The following is a 24150-nucleotide window of genomic DNA, read 5'->3' as shown; positions in this document are numbered from 1 at the left end:
TCGGGCTGAGGATAACCTGGATTGGCCCTTTCCAATAAGGGGGTGACACCCAGACATCCTGGTTTCTTTTTACCAATCCTGGCATGGAGCTAAGTGACTCCTGCAGGGTCACCATAGAGGGCAGAGGCCCAGCTGGGACACAGAGTTTGTGCTTGTTTGTCTATTTCTGTGCTCCTCTCCCCCTCAGATCGCAGACCCTTTAGGGCAGGAACTGTCTCCTCCATCAGACTGGGTTATCTGAGGGTGTCTCGCCCATCAGGTTAGGAACTTCTGGAGGGTAACATGAGGAATGGTAACGCAAGTCACAGGAGCTGTTTTGCTGCTGCTTAATAGTTTGAATTTGCAAAAACAAACAAACAAACAACCCCCCCCAAAAAAAATCTGTTGTGAGGATTAAAAGACAAAAACTAGAAGAGACAAGATTGAAAGAGCCTTGAGGAATATGGTCAGTACATAAATACCAAGCACAAACCATGAAAAATGTCCAGAAATGAGAGCAAAGTGAGACAGGCTATAAGCTCCACGAAAGCAGGGATTTTTTTTTTTTGGTCCACTTTACTCACTGGTGTTTCCCAAGTGCCCAGAACAGAGCCTGGTACGTAGTAGGTGCTCAGTGAATATTAGTTGAACAAATGAATGAGGAGTCCAGGTGGTGACTGTGGAGTGCAGAGGGCCAGTTCACTACTAGGGCAGGGAGGCGTCTGGGAGGTAGCAGGGAAAGCCAGGGGCTGGGAGGCTCCTGGGAGCAGGCCCACTGGAGTGGGAATGTCCGCCTCCGTGCCCCATGGATCTCTGGGAGTTGAACAATGCACCCCATGAACCTGTAGGTCTCACTTATCCAGGTCTCTCTCACAGACCCAGTCATGAGTCTGGTGTCAGCAGAGAGATTTCCCCACCAGGGTCCTCTCCCTTGACTCCCATACCCTCTACTTTCCATCCCTCTACAGCTCAGGCAGTGACAGGACCATGCGCCCTGCCTGGTACCCCTTCTCTGCTCTTGTTCCCTCAGGAACTTGGGGCCTCCACGGCCACACCCTCTGCTCCAGCTGCTGTCCCACTGTCCCATTTCCAGACCTTTTAATCAGAAAGCTCCTCATTGGTCTTAGCCACCATGGCCCAAGGCCTCACCTCCACTCCAACCTTCTATTTGTACTTTATCATCTGTGAGCACAACTCTGTGAAGCTGTGGCCCAGTAGTCACTCTGGCTTTTATCTGCTTAACTGCCAATGGGGTTAAATAATCTGTGCCACAGGGGGGCTGCGAGCTGTATTTGTCAAAGGGCTTCATGATAGGTTAGTGGTAAATAAAGGTAGCATTTAGTGTGACTAGTAAATAAAGGTAGCACTTAGTGTGATGGAATTGTTACACTGAGGCTGAAAGGGGCTAAAGCAAAACCAAAGAACCATGGACGTGTGCACGTGTGTGAGATGTTGCAGAGGGAGGGATAGTAGCAAGTAGTTACAGAATCGGTCGGTATTTTAAAAACACGATCCTTTGTAAACCCATTCATGTTCTCATTAAAAATGTGGTTCACCGAAATCACAGAACTTTTTGTTTTTCCCAAGTCTCAACATTTTAACTGTCTCATGTGGTGTTGGGAAGAAAGCCCTAAAACTGTCCCGGAGGAGGCCAATCTCAACAGAGCTGAGTGTGGCTCTATGGGTTTGAATCCAGGCTCCCCACCCACTGAGATCTTGCACAAGTCACCTCTCAGCGCCTGTTTCCCTCTAACATGGGGCTGTAATACCCATTCATTCATGTACGAGGTCTGACAGTTGAGGTCTGACAGTTACGTTTGTGAACTTGTTGCAACAATGTTGCTAACCTTTTCTGGTATCAGAGGGATTGTTCATTATGAATTTGTACCAACTGGACAAACAGTTAACCAAGTTTACTATTTGGAAGTGCTGAAAAGGCTGTGTGAAAAAGTTAGATGACCTGAACTTTTCACCACCAATTCATGGCTCTGGCATCACGACAATGCACCAGCTCACACGTCACTGCTTGTGAGGGCGTTTTTAGCCAGTAAACAAATAGTTGTATTGGAACACCCTCCCTACTCACCTGATCTGGCCCCCAATGACTTCTTTCTTTACCTGAAGATAAAGGAAATATTGAAAGGAAGACATTTTGATGACATTCAGGACCTCAAGGGTAATACGTTGACAGCTCTGATGGGCATTCCAGAAAAAGAGTTCCAAAGTTGTTTTGAAGGGTGGACTAGGTGTTGGCATCGGTGAGTACTTCCCAAGAGTACTTTGAACGTGACCATAGTGATATTCAGGAATAAGGTATGTAGCACCTTTTCTAGGATGAGTTTGCGAACTTAATTGTCAGACCTCTATTACTGAGTTCAAGCATATACAACAGTTCCGGGCAGACTGGTGACATGTGTTTGCCAACATTGCCCCTGCTTCTCTCCCTTTGCTCTCAACTCCTTCCTAGTTCTTGGACTCCTGCAATGCTCATTCGCTATCATTCAGATCTTTTAACTGTCACCTCCTCAAAGAGGCCTGTCTTGACCACCTCATCTTAAGTAGCCTGCCATTCCTCCATCAACTTACCTTTCATTTTTTTATCCCTTCCAAACTACCCTAATTCTCTTGACCCTGAGGCTGTCCTCAGTCCTCCCTGCCCCACTGCCCCCATCACTTTGCCCCCCCACCCCAGCACCGTCTCCCACCTGCCCCCCACACAGCACACACCAGGCTTGCCTTTCCATCTCATGTTTTATTGTAAAAATGTTAAAATAAATTACATTTGACATCATTGTCAGTATGTACATACAGTGTGTGTGATTCCAGGACAGCCAGTGACACCCCAGCAAAGTGGGGTGAGGAAACTAAAACGAGCTCATTAAAACATTTCACAGAAAAATAGAAGACGGCTTTCTCTCCCCGCTGCCAGGACAGCATATCCCTGTTACAGGATAAGTGGGGTGTGGGCAGACATGCCCATCCATGTCTTCACATGTTGGGGGGCTGGGTGTGGTTCTGGGCCCACTTGGCCACACAATACTGGGCAGGGGGTTAAGAGGTGGGAGGGTGTTTGGGTCGAGGGTGGTCACTCACCTTCTGCCCAGAATCCACTGTCTGTGATGGGTGCCCTCCCGACTTTGCTCCCCTGTGGGTCAGTGACCTCTCCCCTACTGTGTGGAGACTCGACATCATGACCTTGGCTGAGGTCACCAAGAAGGACCCAAATGAGTTGGGGGTAAGAGGGTGAACACTGAACATCCCAATCCTTGGGACCCTGTTCTTTTACCTTCTCTCCTCTCTGGCTCTGAAGCCAACTACAGATGCCAGGCATAGAAAAACAGCAGTTTATTTAAAAAATAACAAAACAAAACATGCAGGGCAGAGTGGGCTGGCCCCAGGGTGTGCATCATGGAGAGCCCAAGAACTCTGCCAGTCCCTCAACCAGAAACAGTTTCACATTATCTTTTGCTTCCTCCATCCAAGTCCTTTCCTGACATGTACGCTCGAGGTCCAGTGGCTGGAGGGAGGAGCTGGATTCACATATTTGGCCATTACCCTTTTGAGAGCCAAGGGCAAACTCGGGCGCCGTGAGGTCCTTGTTCAGGGCACAGGGGAGATGAGGGGGGAGGGGTGGGGGGTGCGGGTGACGTGGTGCAGGAAGAGCCAGAGCTGAGCTCACTCCTGCAGCTCCCTGCTCACCAGCTGCAGGAATCCCAGCCTCAGTGGCCATGGCCTGCTACTACCTTCCCTTCCTCCCATCGCTTCCCAGGAGGCAGAAGGCCTGCATCTACTGTCACTTGCCAGAGGGTATCTGAGACAAGGACCTGGTCTCTGGGCTCGGCTTGGTCCCAGTAAATGAACAAGGACCAGGACCCGGGCAGCCGGGACTTGCTCTGGGTCCTCTGTATCAGGAGTGTTGCAGTACCCACACATTATCTTCTTGCTCCCTTCCCCGAGGAGACCTCTTCCCTACTGAGTTTTGCAGTAGGGGCCAGTCAGGCAGACAGGTGGGATTGGGGGGGGGGGGGGGGGGTGAAATCCTTGCCCCAGCCAGGGCCTGAAGTGCTAGCCCCCACACATCAGCTGTACCTCCAGCAAAGGCAGGGCCCAGGTCTCACACGGCCTCCCCTTCTCTGAAATGCCTGGCTCAGGGCTCGGCACACAGAAGGAGCTCGTGAATACTAGTAAGCTCAAATGGCTGAGGCCCCAGCCTAAGAGAACCGTGTGACATTCTCAACCGAATGATGAGGCGAGGACCCACACAGTGGCCTCTTCAGAGTCAGTTCTGCCAGCCAACACAGTCTTTGAACCATCAAATCCACCAACGGTGCTCAGGACAGACGCCTCCCACTGCCAGGGTGCCCATTCAGCTAGAGAACAGAGGCCCTGTCCTGGGCACACGCCATGCTTGACAGGTAGCATCTAGCTGGAGGGGATGAAAGGTGAGGAAGGCCCCTGGCCCCCCACTCCCAGTTCCTGGGGGTCCCAGCCACCGTAGGATGCCCCAGGATGAGGGGAACGGAAGCCATCAAAGGTGGAGTGGGGAGCCGGCCCCGCCTCACGTGCCTCGGGGGCAGTTTGCCTTGTTGTACTCGTTCATCAGCTGTTCGTAAGGCACAGAGAACTCCGACTCGGTGCTGGTGAAGGTGGACTCGTCTGACGAGGGGAGCTCGCCCAAGTTCATGGGCACCTCAGCCTCCGCCTCCTCCTGGGGCCTCTCCTCCCCAGCCAGGTTGTCCTCCAGGGAGGACTTGGACGTCTCCTCATCCAAGAGGCTGGTTTCCTCGTTCACAAAGGTGATGCTCGCGTTCTGGAAGATGAGCGGGTGGTAGTCCTGGGCGTCCCACGGCTCCCCCTCCTCACTGATACGGTCCAGCTGGTTAATGAACACCTCGGGGGTCGGGGAGCCGTCCCCGGGGGGCTCCACCCTGGCCTCCTCGCTGGGGGGCCGCGACACGTGGCCTTTGCTGCGTAGTGTCTGAGACACCTCCTCCAAGCTGGGCACCCGGTTCTTAGAGTAGAGCACCAGTGGGGCCAGGGAGGCTGGGATGGCTGGCACCCCATTCCCCTGAGGTCCCGGCCCCAGGCCCGGCCCCGGGCCCGGGCCCCTCTCCCCACCCCCACTCGTCTTCATTGCTTTCTTCCCAATCTGCTTGATGAGGTCGTTGTAGGTCTCCTCCTTCTTGGACAGAAAGCTGAAGATGTTGACATCCTTTGAGGCCGTGTGCGCCGCCATCTGCAGAGCCTTTTTGGAGTGCGGGGAGCTCTCGAAGGACTCCTTCCGCCGTCGCCGCCGCTTCTTAATGGCCTTGTGGACCTCCACAAACATGCTCACCTTCCAGTTGACAAAGAGGGACAGCCAGGCCAGCCCCAGGTAGATCCAGAGCTCCACAAAGTAGCGGTACAGGGCGTGGTAGTTAGCGCTGGGGTTCACACCTGAGGACAGGACAGGAAGCCCAGAGGGTCAGCAGAGGGTCAGTGGGACCTGGAAACACTCCACGGCCACAGCTGTGTTATCTGAGAGTGGACACAGCACCGGGACACAGAGGGGGACACACTGAGAACAGAAGGAGGCCTGTTCTAGAACGTGGACTGCCCCATCGTCCTGAAGGGCCTTGGGCCAGTCCCTCACGCGCCCATCCCAGGCCCCAAATGCCTGAGCCTCAGTTTCCTCAACTGCCAAAAGTCAGGAGAGTGGCTCCCTGGGTTGAGGGAGGTTCCAGGGGAAAGAGCTCTTCTGAGGCTGGTACTGGAGCCAGCACACAGGTCAGGAAAACAGTCCCAATGTTTGCCTTTCAGTTAGTCACTTACACCTACACCTGGCTATTTTGTATACTTTTTGGTGTATATGTTAGAGTTCAGTTAAAACCAGAATGGAAATTAAGTGACATCCTCGTTGCTGGGGATGGGCTCACTGGTTTAATATAAATAAGGCTAGTGGTTGGGCTGCGAGCACTGGTCCTGGGAGGAAATATTCTGCACAGCCTTGACTCTCCTGTGAGGTCGGACCTGCCTCGTGATTTCCTGTTTCTTCCCTCCTCGGATTGGTTCCTCCCATGGCCTGGAGGGCTCTGCCCACTCCACGTCCCCTTCCTCTGCGGCCAGGCTCCTGACACCTGCTCCCTGGGTCACCCTGCACAGTTCTGGTTCCTCTCTTACGCTCCCAGATGATCTGAGATTTGTTTAACTTTCCACTTCCAGGCAGGCTGATCTGTATCATTACGTATCCTGTGCCTCCCCTCCCCCCCGAGACTGGGATGGGGGCAACTTGGCAAAGGGACTAGGGAAAGGGGGCTTCTTCCAGAGTGGGACCCCCTCATCAGATGAAATGTTCCTCAAAGGCAGGGACTGTGTCGAGTCTCCCCCTGCAGACAGGAGGTGCTGCTCCTCTTCCTCAGGGCTCTGGGGCATAAGCAGGTTACGAGAACCAGGGCGCACACGCAGAGAGCTGGGCCCTCTCCTCAGCACCGATGAACAGTAACTCATTTGATTTTCCACTGCCCTGTGAGGTAGGCACTATTTTAACCTAGTTTACAGACGAGCACACTGAGGCTGTAGCTGAGAAAGTACGATTAAACGCCCTGCTGTGCTTCTCCAGCACCAAAGTTTCTCCTTAGCCTGCTCTGGGCCCCGGTGGCTAGACAATGGCAGGGTTGTGCTTCTGTCTAAATTTATCTCTCAATACAGCAGGCCCAGACCTGCCTGGTCAGTGGTGTTCAGGCCTCTTTCCGGTTCCTCCCACCCACTCAGCTGCCCCTCCCAGCATTCCGAGTGTCCACTTACAAGGGGGCAGAAGGCTAGTGACCTGCCCCTGCCCCCTGGAAAGGAGGAGGGGGAGATCAGAGGCTGAGGTCAACTGGGCAGGGCAGCAGGCCTTGAGGGAACAAACGCTGGCGCAATGCAGCCAAATGGGGTGTCAAGAAGACTGAGAACAGGATGCAGTGCAGGCCCCAGACACAAGCACTGAGTGGCTGAGACCAGACAAAGGGGCCAAAGGGTCCCAAGAACCACATTGCCTGCCTGGATTAAGGAGGGGAGGGAGTGCCTGGGACTCAGGGCTCAGGGCAGCTTCGGGCCTCTGAGCCAAGCCTCCAGGACAGCTCCCTAAGCTCTTGTAAATGATGGAAAGAAGGCAGCTCCGCGACAGGGAGGGGCCCTGGCTTCGCCCAGGGGCTCTCTGGGTAATGGGCATAAACCCTGCAGGCAGGAGGCCCATCCCCTACCCCTGGTGTACCTAGGTACCTAAGTTCTGGAGATGGGGGAGAAAAGAGCAGAAAGAAGTCCCAAGGAAGGGAAATGGGAATGTCGCCTGCAATGACCCTGTGCCTTGGTTTCCTCCTGCCACTGGCAGGGTGGGGTAAGGACCCCACTGGGTGGAGGAAGTGCCCAGGACGCTGAATGCCTCCTGGGGCTCCCAAGGAAGGGCAGATGAATTGAGACTGGAGAAGCAGAGAGAGAGGATGGGGAGGCAGAGGCGAGGGGGGAGGGGAGAGGGCCAGACTCACCGGCCACAAAATCGCCGAAGCCGATGGTGGAGATGGTGATGAAGGAGTAGTAGAGGCCCTCGATGTAGTCCCACTCCTCAGTCACCATGAACACGAAGGGCGGGATCACCAGGTGGACCAGCACGCCCCACACAATGAAGATGGCTGTGCACGTGATCTGCGCCTTCCGCTAATGGGGTGGCGGGGAGACGAAGTCAGACAACAGTGGAGACTAGGGGAACCCAGCAGGGACACCCAGAGGGCTGAGGAGGTGGCCAGAGGGGAGGCCACCAGGTACCACACCTAACGAGGCTTGCGGCCCAAGGAGGGAGGGAGGAACCATGTTCCCAGCCTGACCCAGGAGGGCAGGGGGCTCTGCAGCTGCCCTCGTGCCATCCGTCCTAACACCTGTCCAATCCTTGGAGCCTCCCTACCCTCCCGTCACCTGCCAGGATTCCCCCCTGCTCAGCACCTAGGGGTGGGGACATACCAGGCTCACGCCTCTCTTGGTGAGGAACTGGCCAAGCCTCTTTGCACGTCCCCCGAAGAACTTGCCCAGGGCACTGATCCACGTCAGGCACAGTGGCACCCCGAAGAGACCATAGAAGACACAGAAGAGGCGCCCAGCAGGGGTCTTGGGGGCCACGTTTCCATAGCCTGAGGAAGAAGAAAAGTGAAGCTAAGAATGGACCCAGACTGAGTAACCCCTGCCTCCATAACTCTCTCTCTCTCTCTCTCTCACACATACACACACACACACACAAACACACACACACACACACAGCTTGAGGGAGGCCCATTCTCTAAGATCACGTGATATTGATCTAATATCAATACTTAGGAAATGACATTTCCCTTGATCACACTATGATTATGACCGATTATAGCAATTATGCTGGTGTGGGCTATGTCTCTGCCACCAGACGGGAAGCTCCCTGAAGGCAGACTAAAGCTCCGCCAGTATTCGCAAGCCTTCTACTAGTCTGCATGGCATCAATGTACAAATCTACACCCCAGAGGTGCTGTGGGAGATGGTCTCCAAATGGACATTCTTCATTCCTTCCGTTCTTATGCGAGCATGCTGCTGCCCGGGTCATGCTGTCGTCTCATTCCCCTCCCTCTGAACCTGGGCTTTAGTGACTTGCTTGACCATAAAATGCAGTGAAAGTGGTCATGGGTAGGCTAGGTCTCAGAAGCCTGTTGCTTCTCCCCTTGTTTGCATGAAATGCTCGCTTTTGGGATTTTTCCCTCCTGGAACCCAGTTGCCGTACTGTGGGGTGACCGTACCATTGTGTTTTCATCCCCAGCTGCAGTCCCAGCCAACAGCCAGCATCAACTATAAAGCACGTGATGGAAGAAGACATCTTGGACGTCCTCCAGGTGGGCTTGCAGACAACTAACTCCAGCCCCTGCCACCGTGAGTGCCACTGCTTAGAGACCTCAAGCAAGAACTGACCAGTTGAAACCAGTCAACCCACAGAATGGGGCAAAAAATAAGGAGCTGTGTTTTCAGCCACTAGATTCTTGGGTGGCTGGTTGTGCAGCTATCCACAGATAATCAGAATAGACACCCAGCTTGGTGAGCAAGTACAGGCTGGGTTTGTGTAGTGAGCAACCTGTTCGACTTCCAGCATAGCTCTGGTTATCAGGTCATGTCCCTTCTGCTGCACAAGCCCAGGTCAGGACTCCTGGAACGCAGTCCCCCAGGCTTGGCCAGTCAACAAGAATTTACTAAATCCCCAGGAACGATCTCCAAAGGACAGGCAGTAAATGGCCTGATTCTGCTTCAACGAGGCCATGTGACCAGAACTGGAGCTAGAACATGAAAGTGGGTACCCTGGAAGGCACCAGAAGACTTACCGATGGTAGTGATGACGGTGGCCGCAAAAATCATTGCGTTGGGCCAGTTCCAGTTGTTGAAGGTCTGGTTCCCTGTGATGGCCACGCCCTGTCCTGCAGCATCAGATACTACCTAAAAAGAGAGAGACAATGCAGGTCAGAGAGGCCAGACTAACAGATGCTTTCCAAGTGACAGCATTCTATTAAACTCCTTATAGACATTCTCATTTAATCATCATCATAACAAGGTGGCAGTTATTATCTCCATTTTATAGATGAAACATTTTATAGAGGATCAGAGAGGTTAAGTGATTTGCCCAAGGTCACACAGCTGGTAAGTACAGTTGCTCTTCAACTTACGATGCTCTTCAACGTCCCAATAAGCCATTGTAAGTTTGAAAATGCATTTAATGCACCTAATCTACCGAACATCACAGCTTAGCGTAGCCTATCTTAAACGTGCTCAGAACACTGTGCAAAACATACTGGCAACAGTAGTTTATCCTCAGGATCATGTGGCTGCTAGGAGCTGGGGCTCGCTGCTACTGCCCAGCATCACAAGAGTATCCAACCCAACCCTATCACAAGCCCAGACCAAGCTCCAAATTCAAAATTTGCAGTCTAGTTTCTACGGAATGAGTATACTTTCACACCATCGTCAAGGACCATCTGTAGGAACCTAAGCAATCTGGCTCCAAAGTTTGTCTTTTCACTGAGCCAGTGCTTCTCAGACTTACTAACGTGCACCAGAATTATCTGGAGAGCTTGTTAATAATACAGTCAGCTGGGCCCTGCCCCCAGAGCCACTGATTCAGGAGTAGGTCTGGGAAGGGGTCCAAGAACTTGCATTGCTAACAAGTTCCCAGGTGATGCTGAAGCTGCTGGTCCACACTTCGAGAACCACTGCACTAGACTATTCTGCCTCTTAAAGAGGGCCGAGGTGATACAGACCCACAGGAGGACCCTTAGGCCTTCCCAAATCTCTACAGAGAAGTGTTTGCTGCAGGGTGGGCCTGGGAGGGACCCTTATTGTGTTTCCCCGGAAATAAGACCTAGCCGGGCAATCAGCTCTAATGCATCTTTGGAGCAAATATTAATATAAGACCTAGTCTTATATTTCGTTAGCTAAGAGCCAGTCTTATTTTACTATAATATAAGACCAGGTCTTACATTAATTTTTGCTCCAAAAGACGCATTAGAGCTGATTGTCCAGCTAGGCCGGTCTTATTTTCGGGGGAACACGGTATATACCCTTCACCCCCAATGTCAGGAGTCAGTTCAGTGTCCTCTTGGATCTGTCCTCCAAGGCCTCCGTTTCCCATTGCCTGGGACTCTATCCTCTCCCTGCTACAGGTTCCCCCTTCCCTCCCTTTTCTGGATTCCTTTCTCTCAGCCCTGGGCTGAGCAATTGCAATCGCAAGGTCTGAGCCAGGACACATCATCAGAAGGTGTGTACATTTCAGGGTGACTCAAAAGTGTGCTGTCAGTCCCCACAGAGCTCCCAGCAACTGTGGGCAGCAGGTGAAAGGCCACCTGGGGAAGTCCAGGGAGAGACCCCAGGAGAGGCCTTATGTGTTCCGGGAACACTGATAGCTGCCAAGCCTGTTTCCCCTTGACCAGACCCTGTCTCTACCCCATCTTTCAGTTCTGCCACCATTCACCCCAACCTACTCTAGACCCCAGGATTCCCCCATCCAGTTCAGACGTCAGGAACTCAGCCAAATTCCCTATAAGAATCACACCTAGAACTGAGGGAAGACAGAGTGAGGGAATGGAAGCAGAAGAAAGACAGGAAAACCATAGTTCTGACCCACCAGCGGCATGACTGAAGTTTGGTGGGGAAAAAAGGGAAAGGGTAGGATGTTCTGAAGAAATGTGCAGTCTGCAGCCGTGGCAAGCCTGTGTAAACGGAGCTGCACTCTACAAAGAATTTTCCATGATGACATGCTTGCCTGAGACGGCATCAAACCACACCACTCACTGCCCTGCCTCCTCGCGGCATTTCCAGAGCATCTCTCTGCAGGCCATGTAGCAGCCAAGTGCAAAGGCTGCTTTCAACCCTGCCCGCAGAGAGCTGGCTATCTACCGTGTTTCCCCGAAAATAAGATCTAGCCGGACAATCAGCTCTAATGCGTCTTTCGGAGCAAAAATTATAGTAAAATAAGACCAGGTTTTATGTTGTAGTAAAATAAGACTGGGTCTTATATTAATTTTTGCTCCAAAAGACGCATTAGAGCTGATTGTCCAGCTAGGTCTTATTTTCGGGGAAACAGGGTAGCTGGCCAGGCCACATACACACAAAAGCACCAGGGCATTTCCATACGAACAGGCCAACAGGAGAGCTAAAACAAACATGAAGGTCTACCCAAAAGGTTTCCTAAAAAGTTATATATATATATACTCGAAGCAGGAGAATGCGGAAGTATGTACCAGGGCCCTGTGTCCTAATGTTAAACAAATGGAAGAGAAGGCAGAACCACTCAGCTCCCCTTTGGCCTCCGCTTTTGTTACCGCAAATATCCGTCTTAGAGCGGAGAGGGTAGAGGGCAACTGTCAGGGATGAAAAGAGCACACAAGGACACCTGTAAGTGGGAATTGCACCACTGCCCAGAGGAAAATGTGACTGAGGTGCCCCCTCTCGTCATTCCCATAGAATCTTGGGGAACTAAAAAGATGTCAGGAGACCAGCTATCTCTGTTCTCACACAAACAAAAAGGGTGGATTCTGGAAACTCCAACCTGCACTCCTGCGGACTTCTCACCAGCAGGGGTCTGGCACATTCAGAGAGGAAGTGGTGGGCACTGGAAGCCAGCACCGGTTCACCAAAAACAAGTCACAGTCAGTCAAGTGCACCTCCCTCTGCAAAGGGGTTGCACAGCCTTGAACTTGGGTAGAATGCAATGCATCTAGATTTAGTGAGGCAGCTGAATACATGGGTTTTTAAAGACAGCCATGCAGACAAGACAGAAACGTAGGGTAGAGCTGGGATTAATTTGGGTCCATTTAAAGGCAGATAAACCACCACAAGAAGTATCGACCATTATCAACCTGGCCTGCGGTCTCCACTCCATGCCAAAGCCCTGGCCTTGTCAGTATTTTAATCAACATCGCACTGAGGACAGAGATGGCTGACCAGTCTAATCTGCAAAGGATGGAAAACAGGTGACAAGGATGGAGTTGGAAGATGGTAACACAGCGCAATGGCAGTTTGGGATTCAAAATCGTCTGCACTGGGGCCCAAATTAACAAGATATAATTGTCTTAAAATTTTAATGTTTTACACTTTGGTTTAGAAAAAGACCAGTGTAGGATCGAAAGGAAAAGTCCTTGGGTCTCAGCTGACCACAAACCAACAAACACTAGGGTGGCTGCCAAAAGAAAAGTAAATAAAATCTCAGGCTGTGTCAACAGTTTACCTATTCAGGGCTGGGAGGTAAGGAGCCCATTGTTCTCTCAGGGTCAAGCCACACAGGGGACACTGTTCCATTCTGAGTGACTTCTCACGATATGTTAACCAATGGGTCAAGGTCCAAGAGGGAAACAGGGGTGCCTTTTTGGATAACAAGCTACCTCGCTCGGAATGGACTGCCCTTGGCCGTCGTCCATTTCCAATAATGGAAAGTATTTAGACCAAGGGTAACCAGCATACCTCAGAGATGTTGAAGGTGTGGTGGCACTGCTGCCTGGTGGGGTGTGTGCATGGGGGGACACCGTGTGTGCCAGGCACTGTTCAGGCCCCACAGATAAGAGCAGTGAAGGAGCAAAAGCCCTGTCCCTCTCACACGTCCATTCTCACGGTGGGTGGGGGCACTGCTGGCATTGAGTGGGGAGGGGCTCGAGGGGCTGAGTGCCATGCAATTCACTGTGCCAACCCTGCTCCCACTGAGAAACACTGGCTTGTAAAAGGCCATCAGTGACTTGACAATCATTTAGTAAGTGCTAAGGAGACATCAAACGTAAGAGCTGGCAAAATGGGGTAACCAAAGAGGCACTGTAGTTGGGAGCTTTGAGGTAGAACAGCTGGGCTTCCTGCCCTTCACTCACCCTACGGCAGAGCACCCTCTGGGGCACAGCCTCAGCCTCTGGTCTTGGGTTATCAGGGAGCCACAGCCCCATGTGCTTTACCCACGACTTCTATTATCTCTCGTGGTCACCCAGCGAGGGGCAGGCAAAGAAAGAGGGCATTCTGAAGGGCCCCGTGCCCCCAGGGATAGAAGAACCACTAACCCGTAAGACAATCCAGTGGCAGTACTTATGCCCACAGGATAGGTTGGGAAACAGTCTGAGAAGTTAAGTGGCAGAACTGGGGTAGGTTCTAGACTGTCTGGTTATAAGTCCACACAGCTCCCCACCTCTCCCCCTTCACTGCTGCACCTGCTCTGGGTGCCCCCAGCACCCGTTGCCTCCTCTCTGCCCACAGGTCCCAAGCAGTTGACCTGGGAACCAGCTTGGCTCCATTCCAGTGCTGGGGAGAGAAGCAGGATTTTAGTGCTGCTATATGTTAAGACACCCCGCGCTCGGACTTCTATATATTTAATCTAACAGGCTCTCTCTGCGTTTCTGCCAGGCATCACTTGACAGGTGAGGAAAGCCAGGCTCGAGGAGCAGGGGTCCCAATGTGAACCTGGGGTGCCTGATCCGTTGCCACCACATGGAGCTGTGGCTGTGGTCCCGATGCCACACGGGTATGGTCAGGGTCACGCAGGCTGAGGGAGAGGTCTCACAGAATGGAGGGGCTGACCCAGGCTGAGTTCATCCCTGGGTTAGGGGAGGAGTGTGGGGCAGCCAGGCCAACACCCAGTCAGACACGGTGTTCTGTCCCCAGGGTTAGGGAAACAGCTTTCACAGGAGGAGGTGGCCCCTGTTCCCTCACAGGATTCTTTAACTTGGCTCCCAAGTTCACACAAGACAATATTTTCATTTTCCACATAAGCCTAGAGAGTGGCGGGAAAGAGATCCTGCACAGAGCCAGGCCCAGCTCTTGTCTGGTGATGGAGCAGAGCTCCCTGCCACCTCCTCATATGAAAGCAGCTATGATTTATTGAGAGCTTACTATGCACCACGTGTTATGCTAAGCATTTCACAAGCCTTTAGCTCACTTAATGAGGACAGAATCCTGCTGGGACGACACCATAATATTTTCCATTTTACAAATGAAGATTTAAGGCTTAGAGAGGTTAAGTAAGTAGCCTGAGGTCAGGATGCTAAAAGCAGTGAAGGCAGGAGGGAGCCCCGGCCCGTCTGGGTCCAAGCCGGTCCAAGCCACTGCTCTCCTACTCCTCTCCCCACACGGCCACAGGAAGGAGACAGAGCATACTTCCACCCCTTCACACCAGCTGAGAAAACAGTGCCCTAGAACCAGTCCATCCACTCCGACCAGAGCTCAGCATTTCCAGCCAGCCCTCCACGAGGTGAGATTCTGCTCTTGCCTTGACTTCAGCCAACCAAGTGCCCTGATTCCACCCCCTCGGGCTCTCACTGTCCACCAACCTTGGGTTTCTGGATGGCTCCTCATCTCCAGGGACCTAGGGTTTCCCATGCAGAGGCAACTGCCAGGTCTCCCCTTCCTGGAGATTCCTCCTGACGAGTAATTCCCGAGAAGGCACAGCCAGAGACTAGGACATGATGCCCACCTTCGGACAGGGGCGGGCGGGGCTGAGCTCAGGCCTTTCCCGCCATTGGGCTGGGTGGGGGACCCTGAAGTAAGGGTGGCAGCCTGTCTGGGGATGGCGGCTATGTTCCATCCACAGAGCTACTCCCATGCTGCCTTGTTCCCACGGCAGACATCACGTACAGCAGACATAACACGGGGATCGCCAAGTTCCTTCCTGCTCTGCAGGAGAGGGCGGCCCCCACTGGGCCTAGGGACTGTTAGTACACGAGCCAGCATCCATCACCATGCCTGGCTGCATTCATCCATCATTCATTCCATGTAAGATCACTGGGTCCCTCTGGCTTGGAAGGTGAAATAAAGCTCGTCATCATGTGTGCAGTCCTTGGCAGTCCAGAAAGAACCTTTAGAATTCCTCTTCCCGAGCCCCGCCCAGACGCCTTGGGAGGTGGGAGGGGAATGGCTTCTTAATCCTTTTTATATAGATTATAAAATAGTTGATATTTGAAGAGTAGCCGAGAAGTGCTCACTTATTATATGACAGGCACCAATCAAAGCACTTGAACTCAGCTCGCTGAATCTTTACAACCCCATAAATAGGTACTATTATTATAGTAAACACCCTCATCCAAGGGGAATACGTTCCAAGACCCCTAGTGGGTGCCGGAAACCATGGGTAGTACCAAACCCAATATATACTGTTTTTGTCCTATAACACATAACTTTTCACTTAAAGGAAGCATTTAATGGCTTCTCTTTGGTGTAACTCAATTACCAGCATCACTACCCTTGCACGTTGGGGCCATTAAGTAAAATAAGGGTTAATTGAACACAGTACAGGCGGGACAGGGCAGGATGACCAGAGATTTTATCGTGCTACTCAGAACAGCACACAACTTAAAACTTATGAATTGTTTGTTTTGGGAATTTTCCATTTAATATTTTTGGACTGCAGTGGCTAAGGGTTAACTGAAACCGTGGAACGCAAAGCCACAGATAAGGGGGGACTACTGTGCCCCCATTTAAAGATGAGGAAACGGAGGCACAGAGGCTAATTAAGTAATTCGCCCAAGGTCACAGAGCTGGTCAGTCGTGGAACTGGGGTGTGAGCTCTGGCGGTCTGGCTCTGAACCCCGGCTGGGGAAGGGAGGGGACGTCTTAGCTGCAAGAAGTGAAGCCAGGTCTCTGAGAAAAAAACGACTTCTCAGGTAACTGCAAAGGAAATCGTCACAGGAGTGCAGACTCCCCTAGAATATAAGTTCCACAATGGCAAGACTTTTATTTGTTTTCTTTTTAATGACTTTGTTTCCAGAGCCTAGAACACTGCCTGGCACATAGTTGGTGCTCAATAAATATTTGTTAAATTGAGTCAATTAACTTGAATGGATGAGGGTATCCTCTCTGGCTTTGACTAACTTATCCTCTCATGTCCTTCCTTGAACCCCTTCCTAGCTGCATTCTGCAGTTGGGTTTTAACTAAATTCATCAGCAACAAGGTGGAAGCCTTCCTTTATCCAGCAAGAAGATGGGAAGCAGAGTCAGACCCCAGTAAGAGTAGGGCTGGCAGGGCCGGGGGATGGATGCAAGGGCTGCTGAAACTACCAGCATCCAACTGGTGTTAAAGAATTTGGAAACCATTGTTCTAAAGAAGCCCAAACTGCCAATATTTGCCTGAAAAGTGCCTGTGATAGGTTGACTAATCTCCACTTCTGTCCTGTTCAGAACGCCCCCCCACCCACTCCCTGTGGGGCCGCGACCTCACGCTGAAAACTGTCCTTTCTCCTTCTGATCAGTCTGCTTCCTCAGGCCACAGGCTGACTTCTCCCACATTGAGGGGGACCAAAACAATCCATGGGAGGACAGGGGAACTGGGGTTCAGCGGGAGGTGTTCCTGGGCCGCCAGACAACTGGAGTCCAGGGACCTGGGGGAAAGGGGTGCAATTATTTAAAAAAACAAACAAAAAAACAAAACAAACTCTCCGTGGAGCAGCAAAGGGCAGGAGAAGCAGAGGCATGTCCAAGACGCCCTGCCTCACCCTTCAGAAGGCCCACCTCTCCTGACCTCTGCCACCAGGAGCTGCCAGCCACCCGGCCAATTTCCTGCACAGCCAAGCAAGGCAGGAGGCTGCAGAGAACACATGGGTTCCTCTCCACCCCGCCCCCCTGCTCAGCAGTGAGGCTGAGGCCAGGGCCCAGGGAGCTTCTCTGAACCATGGTCTCAACTCCCTGACCAGCTGCCTCAGCTTCACAACACTGCAATGTCCACCCGCCCTGGTCTTTCCCCATGTGTCCCTGTCTGTCTGTAGGTCCATCTAGTCTCTAAAAAGAACCCCCCCCGCCAGGGCAGGGGGCCAAGTGTGGGGTTGACAGTTCTGAATAGGACAGAAGTGAAGATTAGTCAACCTATCACAGGCACTTTTCAGGCAAATATGTGCAGTTTGGGCTTTTTTAGAACAATGGTTTTCAAATTCTTTAACACCAGGAACTCATGAACAGATAAAGGGTAGTGTGCGGGGGACCCCAGATCCCATGTATTAGGACTCCCCTCCAACACCCTGCAGCAGTTTGAGAAGGGGGAGCGGGTTGAGAGGGGCTAGTGGGTACAGCCTGTTAGTCTCCATCTGATCTCCTTTTGAGGAAAAGGACTTGGGACCGTGTTTCCCGAAAAATAAGACCAGGTCTTATATTAATTTTTGCTCCAAAAGATGCACTGGGGTTTATGCTCAGGGGATGTCATCCTGAAAAATCATGCTAGGGCTTCTTTTCCAGTTAGGTCTTATTTTGGGGGAAACATGGTACATCAAGCTTCTTGCAGAAGGTGAGCGCCTGTTAACTCTCTTATTACCAGAGACAAATTAGAGAATGTAACTCTATTAGCTAAGCCCTCGATTATATTCTCTTCTCACTCTCCATCTCTTAGACTGACTCAACTTCTGGAGTTTTCCATAAGGTGAACTGGGAGTGAGGGAGGTGTGCTGGGATTGTTCTCAGATGATGAAACTCAGGCTCGGAGACCTTAGACACCACCCGACCATGGAGGCAGGGGCTCAGTGCAGGCTGATACAGGGCCTGGGCCCCACTCACGGGGTACGTGTGTGGCTGACATGGGCCCCAGGCAACTACCAGGTGATTCTGATGTCAGCCACTGCCTTAGTAGGGAGTGCCGGCTGTAGGCGCGGGGCTCAGGCCTTCCATCTCCCTGTCCCGAAAGGGAGGATAGGAGGGCAGAGGGAAGGAATCCACGGCATTCTCACCGCCCTCCCACCTCAGCCCAGGAGACCAGGGTGTGGCTTGGAGGCAGGTGAAGTTTATGAGCAGGATATTGGCGAGGCCCCAATGGTGCCACCCTGATACCTGTGCCAGCTGCAGGCCCAGCTTACCTGGGCCCTGTCTCTCCCAGGAAAGGAGTGGGGTGTCTGTGGGACAGGTGCAGGGACCCGAGGGGGCGGGGCCACAAGTCTCAGTTAAGACCAGACCTCAGCTATTGTAATAGAGTCTGTTAACTTCCTTTTTGCTTATCTGCATTTTCAGGTTTGTTCTAATTCCTACCTGGATAATGGTTTCAGAAGACAAGACAAATTAGTGGATACTTGGTTGGTGTGCTAGGATGTCAACAGAGGTAGGGGATGAGGACCGGAGTTCAGCTTTCCAGGGATCCTCCATCTCTGCCCACATCCTTTCCCGTAAAATGAGGAGGCTGGAGTGTGACTACCCAGGTGCCCCTGCCTGGGCAGGTGACACCTCTCTACAATTCACACTCTTCTCTGCCCAGAATCACGACTTCTGGTCGTCCCCATTCAGCACTTCCCAAGCCCAAAGTGCATTTGAGAAACTACATTTTCATTCTCAGGCCTCAGCTGACTGGCCTCCAGCTCCAGCTCTACCAGCGCCAGCCCGCCTGTGTCAGGAGCAAGCCCTCTTCCTCGCTCACGCTTCCTTCCTCGTGTGCCCCAGATCCCACTGCAGGACGGAGAAGGCGCCTTGTTAAGGACATGCCTCTTTGGTCCTTAAAATGCCTAGCTGGCCCAGGCTGCCCTCCCCAGCCCGGAGGAAGCAGCCAGCCAGAGCATGCCCCTGGTGTCTCAGGTGGGCTGTGTATAAAACACGATCCCCTGCAGTGATGGTCACGCTGAGATTAAAGCCCCAACCCCACAACCCCAGGCGACCTCATTGGGCAAGAAGAACATGGCACACCCTCACTGCACACTCTATGGGTCACTATACTACTGCTTCTTAAACTGTCCTGCATGCAGACCACCTCGGGGTGCAGGGGGCCTAGGAAAATATTCATGCCTGGGTCCTACCCTCAGAGATTCAGACATAAGTGGTCTGCAGTGTGGACTGGGAACTAGGACGCTTGAAAGCTGCCCCAGGTGACTCTAGTATTATACACAGCTGACTTAAAACCCACTGCCCTAGATCCACACCGTTGTGTCTCCTTGTTGGGGGGAAAGCCAAGTCCGGCCCGCCCCCAGAGTCACCCCCAGAGTTGCTGCGGCAGGCCAACTGTGCACGTCTGACTGTCCTCGCGTCCCCCTTTGGACTTCCATTCGCCCGCCTCCTGGGCCATCTCTCAGCAGCCTTCGCACAGCCCAGAGGCACCGCTCGGTCTCACGCTCACAGGCACAAGCCCGTGCCAGAGCTGAGCACGTTTTCAGCAGAAACCTCCGGGTTTCCGACTTTCTCAGGCCCGGGAGTCCTGTCCTCACTCAGGAGGGACAATGAAAACAAAGGAGGTGACCCTTGCCCCCATTGTTCTCAGGCAGGGACGGTAACCCCCTGGCAGATGGGCGCCCCTCCCGTGAGAGCCCAGCCCAGCCCAGGGCTTCGGAGGGACTGGCTGACCTGGGAGAGCTGCAGGTTTGGCTAAAGCAAACAGTGAGGGCCTGGTGGGGTCTGAGCTCAGGATGGGAGCTCAGCAAGCATTCTCAGGAACCTGGAGGGCTCAGCTGGTAAGCTGGACTGGAAATCCCTGTGCGTGCAGACACAGGGGACCTCTTGGGCCCAGGCCCGGTCCCACAGCACCGCTGTCCTGAGAGGTGGCCCTGGGGAGTAGAAAGGGCTCCCTCCGGCCCAAACACACACATCAGATGACCCTCTGGAGCCGTGTTCTCCAAATCCACCCCTTGCCTCATTCTGAGGACTCAGGGCAGGTGGGATGTCCAGAGAATTAAATGACAAGAGGGACTTTCTTCTTCTACCTGCAGCTTCCCTACCCCCAATTCTCAACCACTGCCCTGCTCCAAAGTGGCCGTGGCCCGGCCCACGCTGCTGTGCTGGCACCTCTTCCACCTGGGATGCTCCCTGGGGCCTGGGTTCACAACCTGCCCCTTCCCTGCCCGAGAATCCAGATCCTGGGAGTGTCTGACATTTTTCTGCTTTCATTGATGGCAAGAGGCATCTCCCAACTAGTAGGTCAGCGACTTGGGTACAGGAAATTGTTCAGCCAGGACCCCTCAAGCACATCAGGCGGGCAGAATAGCACCCCACCCCCCCACCTTCCCCATAGGGGTGTGGGTCACTAGGGAGGAGAGTTCCCAGCATAGGATTCGGATCCTGGCTTATCCTTTCAAAGCAAAAGGGCACAGCCATCTGGGCCCCATTCAACCCCTCTGTAGTAGGCTAAGGAGAGCATTAAGGCAGCATCCCCTCCTCCCCGCCAAACCCCACATTCATCAGCCTCCTCTCAGGCCTACTACTCCTCTCGCCCTAATCTCATTTGAGACTCAAGACCCTTTAGGGAAGACAGACAAAATGGATATTACTATTCCCACTTGGTAGCTGAAGAAACTGATCAGAGAGGGCTAGAAACATGGCAGAAGTCACACAGCTAGCTGATGACAAAGCACATAGAAGAACCAGCCAGAAGCCCCCTAACTCTCATTGGAGGGCCCTTTCCACCAAATAATGAGACAATCCCTGCTCCTGGGACCAGGATAAGAAATGCCAACCAAAGTGGAGCAGGTAGACAGGTGACAGGTGATGCAGAGCTATAAAAGGGTTGCACGGTCGCACCCATGATCTAATCTTGATATTATCTAGGATGAGTACATACTTACGCTACCCGCCCCCCCACTCCTAAAGATGCCTCTTACATTTACCCCAACCTTGCAGTCGGTTGAAACGAACAAATAAGGAAGTCACCAGCCACTCGAAGTTTCTAAAAACAGTCCTCGAGCAGGCCACAAAGGAGGTCACAGGAACTGCTGACTTGCCATCTCCCCATCTGGGCTGATGACCTGAGGGAGATTTGGTTCAGCATCAGCCCAGCTGCCCCACCTGTGCCAGCTTGCTTCCTGTTCTCCAGAGCCCAGCTCTGCACGGTGGCCTGCCCTGCAACACAAGCTGGGATGGCCAATCCACCTCAAAAATCACAATGGTCAAGTTGGGGACCCTCTGAGAGTAGCACGGGGACCTAGGAAGAAAGGCCTGGGCTTTGCAGCAGACACACCTGGGTTCAAAGTCTGGCTCCACCATCCACCATGCAGTTACCTAGTGTATGTCTTTTCACCTCTCTGAGCTTCACTTTCCGTATCTGTAAAGTGAGGGTACCAAGACTTCGTGGGCTTGGGGTTCAGATTACGTGAACGAGGCACAGCTCGGTGCCGGCCATTCGGAGTGTACTCCTGCAACAACCACTGGGCAGAAAAGTGAATGTGGGCAGAACCAGGGGATTGGAGAGGCTGGCTCCGTTCTGAGGGTTTGTGTCTGCTGCACAGGGTACCTCCAGAGCTGTGGACGAGAGCGCTGGGCTAGTTGTGAACAGCAATGCCCCCCTTCCTGGCCATCATACACTGGAAGGTCAGACCTGGGAACAGTACTTATCACCACATGACATCCTAATTGGTATCTGTTACCTGGCCCCTATTTATCTCCCACAAATAGACTATGACTGCTGAAGGCAGAAGATTTCACTCATCCTTCATTCCCAGAACAGAACCTGGCATCGGTGTACTCAACACTTGCCAAATAAATGACGAAGTCTCCAAGATGTATGCCTTCCACAATCACTCCTTCCGGGGCACAAAGATGGGAGTAGTGCTGTATTTAATGCGGGTTCTGGCTGCAGTGGGTGACACGGGCAATCCTGGCAGGTAGGGGCAGCCTGGCTGATGGCTTTGTGTTTCTCTGCCTCAGTGCCTTTTCCTCGCCTCACCCCACCCCACCCCACCTATCTGTAAGGCCAAAGCCATCAGAGATCCAGCCCTGGTGAGTCAGCTACACTGCAGACTTTGGAACCATCAGGATTCCAGAGGAAGGAGGAGAGCGGGTGAGAGGGGTGGGGGTTGGGAGGGAGGTCACAGTCAGGGGCCACAGGTCTTCCCAAGCTCATCCTTGCTTTCCTGCTTCCCCAGCAGTGGAAAGAAAGTATGCTAGGCTCCACGAAGCTCTCCTAACCTCTCATGTCTGCCAGCCCTGTTCCTGGGGGCCTCTGCAGGGGTTCTGAGGACAGGGCCCCCCCCAGGAACCCCCAGACTCCCAAGCTTCCATGGGAGGAAACCTGCCCCACCCCTCACACTCATCCCTTTCCCATTAACACCCACTCCTGAGAGAAGGGTTATGGCTGACACCCCACCTCTTGCCCCACAGAGCACCCCAGACCACGAGCAAACTCTCCCCTCCCCAAAGCAAGAAAGCAGCCTCTTCACCTGCCCCTTCCTCCTTTACCCCTCTCCCTTCACCTGTGGCTAGTGGCTCCAGGTTACAAGTAACTGCCCATCCTTGAAGGCTGAAGTTCTGATTATTAGGGATTATTAACCCTACCTGTTTATTATAACTTGTTTCAGATTACCCAATGGCTAAATTGTAAACCTCTTCACTCATTAAGAAAAAAAAAGAAAGCCCAGAAGGGTCCTGGGTCGTGTTATGAATCCTGCAGGAGGGGTGGGGAGCTGAATGTCTCCACTCCTGTAAAGGTTAACCTCTGCCCCTTCCCACCCAAACCGGGCTCGCTGCCTCAGGCATGAGCCCACCCCATCCCTCTCCACAAAGCCCCCTGCGGGATCCTCCTGAGGGCCAACCACCTGTCACCAAACCCTCCTTTGTTGTCTGACTCTTACCAAAGTCCCTCCGGCTGCAGTCCAAGTCTATTTCCTTCGGTTCAGTCTCCAGCTGGAGACAGACAACAGCTGGCCTCCATCCTCTCTGGAATAAATTGTACAAGAAACTACCGGCAAACTAGCACTGGCATTTGGGGATGGGTGGTACTCTTTGTGGGGTGGGGGTGCCTTCTGCCTCAGTGGCCCCCAAATTCAAGATCAAATCCCACTGAGTCACAATTAGAGACAAAAGCCAACATAGCGATGTCTAGTAACTGAAATCACTGGGCCAGATACAAGGGGAGTTTTGCCCTAATGTGCAGATGCCCCAGGCCCTGGGCTGCAAGACACAGACCTCACTCCACACCTCCTACACCAGGGGTTCTGGCCACCAAGGCTGCCATTGGAAATCACCGCCATTGGAGGAGACACAAAGAGGATCCCCAAACAGCATAGGAAAGAAGCAGGAACCTGATATATGTAACCAGTGCCCCTGTAGGATGGTCCCCCCACCATCTCCCATCCCTAGCCGACTGGGCGTGGACGTGACCAGGGTGAAGAAACAGAGATGTTTTGTGCTGAAGGTATGGAAAAGTACAGCCAGCCCGCCTAGCACAGGAAGGCTGGGCTGAGGTGAGGGGTGGTGTTGGGGTCGGAAAAACCTCCTTCCCCCCAACCTGGGGCCCAGGACTCAGCCAGGCTGCGGGCAGGAAATGGAAACTCCCCTGATGGTGCAGCAGAAGAATCTTGACTGAGACAGCCCCGCTGCGAAAGGCAGGAGGCAGAACCAGGACCATGCCTTGGACACACACACATTCTTCTCCTTCACAAAGGCTGTGATTTTAGGCAAGAGCATTTTCCAAGTCTACTTAACCCCCTGATGCCTGCCTGGCTCTGGCAGCCGTCTGTACTCCCCCGTAGAGTACAGGAACAAGCGACACAGGCCTGCACAGCGTCATCTAGGCCCCAGCCCCACTAGTCAGGACCTCAGTTTCTTCACTTGTAAAATGGGAATAATGCTGCCTCCCCATCAGTTCTCGGGAGTAAGGGTCCAAAGGCTTGATGGGCATGAATGTGAAGAGCAGGAAGCAGGCATACGGGCAAAGCTAGAGATGCCCCTGACAGAAACTCAGCCTCCCAGTGCATTGTGTGTGGCCAGGAGAGGCTGAAAAACAGGCCAGTAAATGCCACCCAATTT

The 24150-nt window shown here is 52.8% G+C and overlaps 1 protein-coding gene across 2 annotated transcripts in view; it reads right to left on the bottom strand.

Moving 5' to 3' along the window:
- Positions 1-2711: 2711 nt before the first annotated feature.
- The window catches only part of KCNK5 (potassium two pore domain channel subfamily K member 5), a 37568-nt gene continuing 16129 nt past the window's right edge, over positions 2712-24150 (bottom strand). Inside the window, exons 2-5 of one of the 2 annotated variants that reach the window (XM_019751553.2) lie at positions 9324-9435; positions 7954-8120; positions 7485-7653; positions 2712-5415 (exon numbers count right to left, since the gene is read on the bottom strand). In XM_019751553.2, the coding sequence (XP_019607112.2) occupies positions 4538-5415; positions 7485-7653; positions 7954-8120; positions 9324-9435 (1326 nt within the window). In that variant the 3' untranslated portion in view covers positions 2712-4537. The remainder of the gene's footprint in view (positions 5416-7484; positions 7654-7953; positions 8121-9323; positions 9436-24150) is intronic. The other variant, XM_074332876.1, reaches the window with a different exon arrangement.

This window comes from Rhinolophus sinicus, linkage group LG05, assembly GCF_036562045.2.
Source record: "Rhinolophus sinicus isolate RSC01 linkage group LG05, ASM3656204v1, whole genome shotgun sequence".
NCBI classification, from domain to species: domain Eukaryota; kingdom Metazoa; phylum Chordata; class Mammalia; order Chiroptera; family Rhinolophidae; genus Rhinolophus; species Rhinolophus sinicus.
The sequence above is the reverse complement of the archived record's forward strand: the minus strand, read 5'-3'. Positions and strand labels throughout refer to the sequence as shown.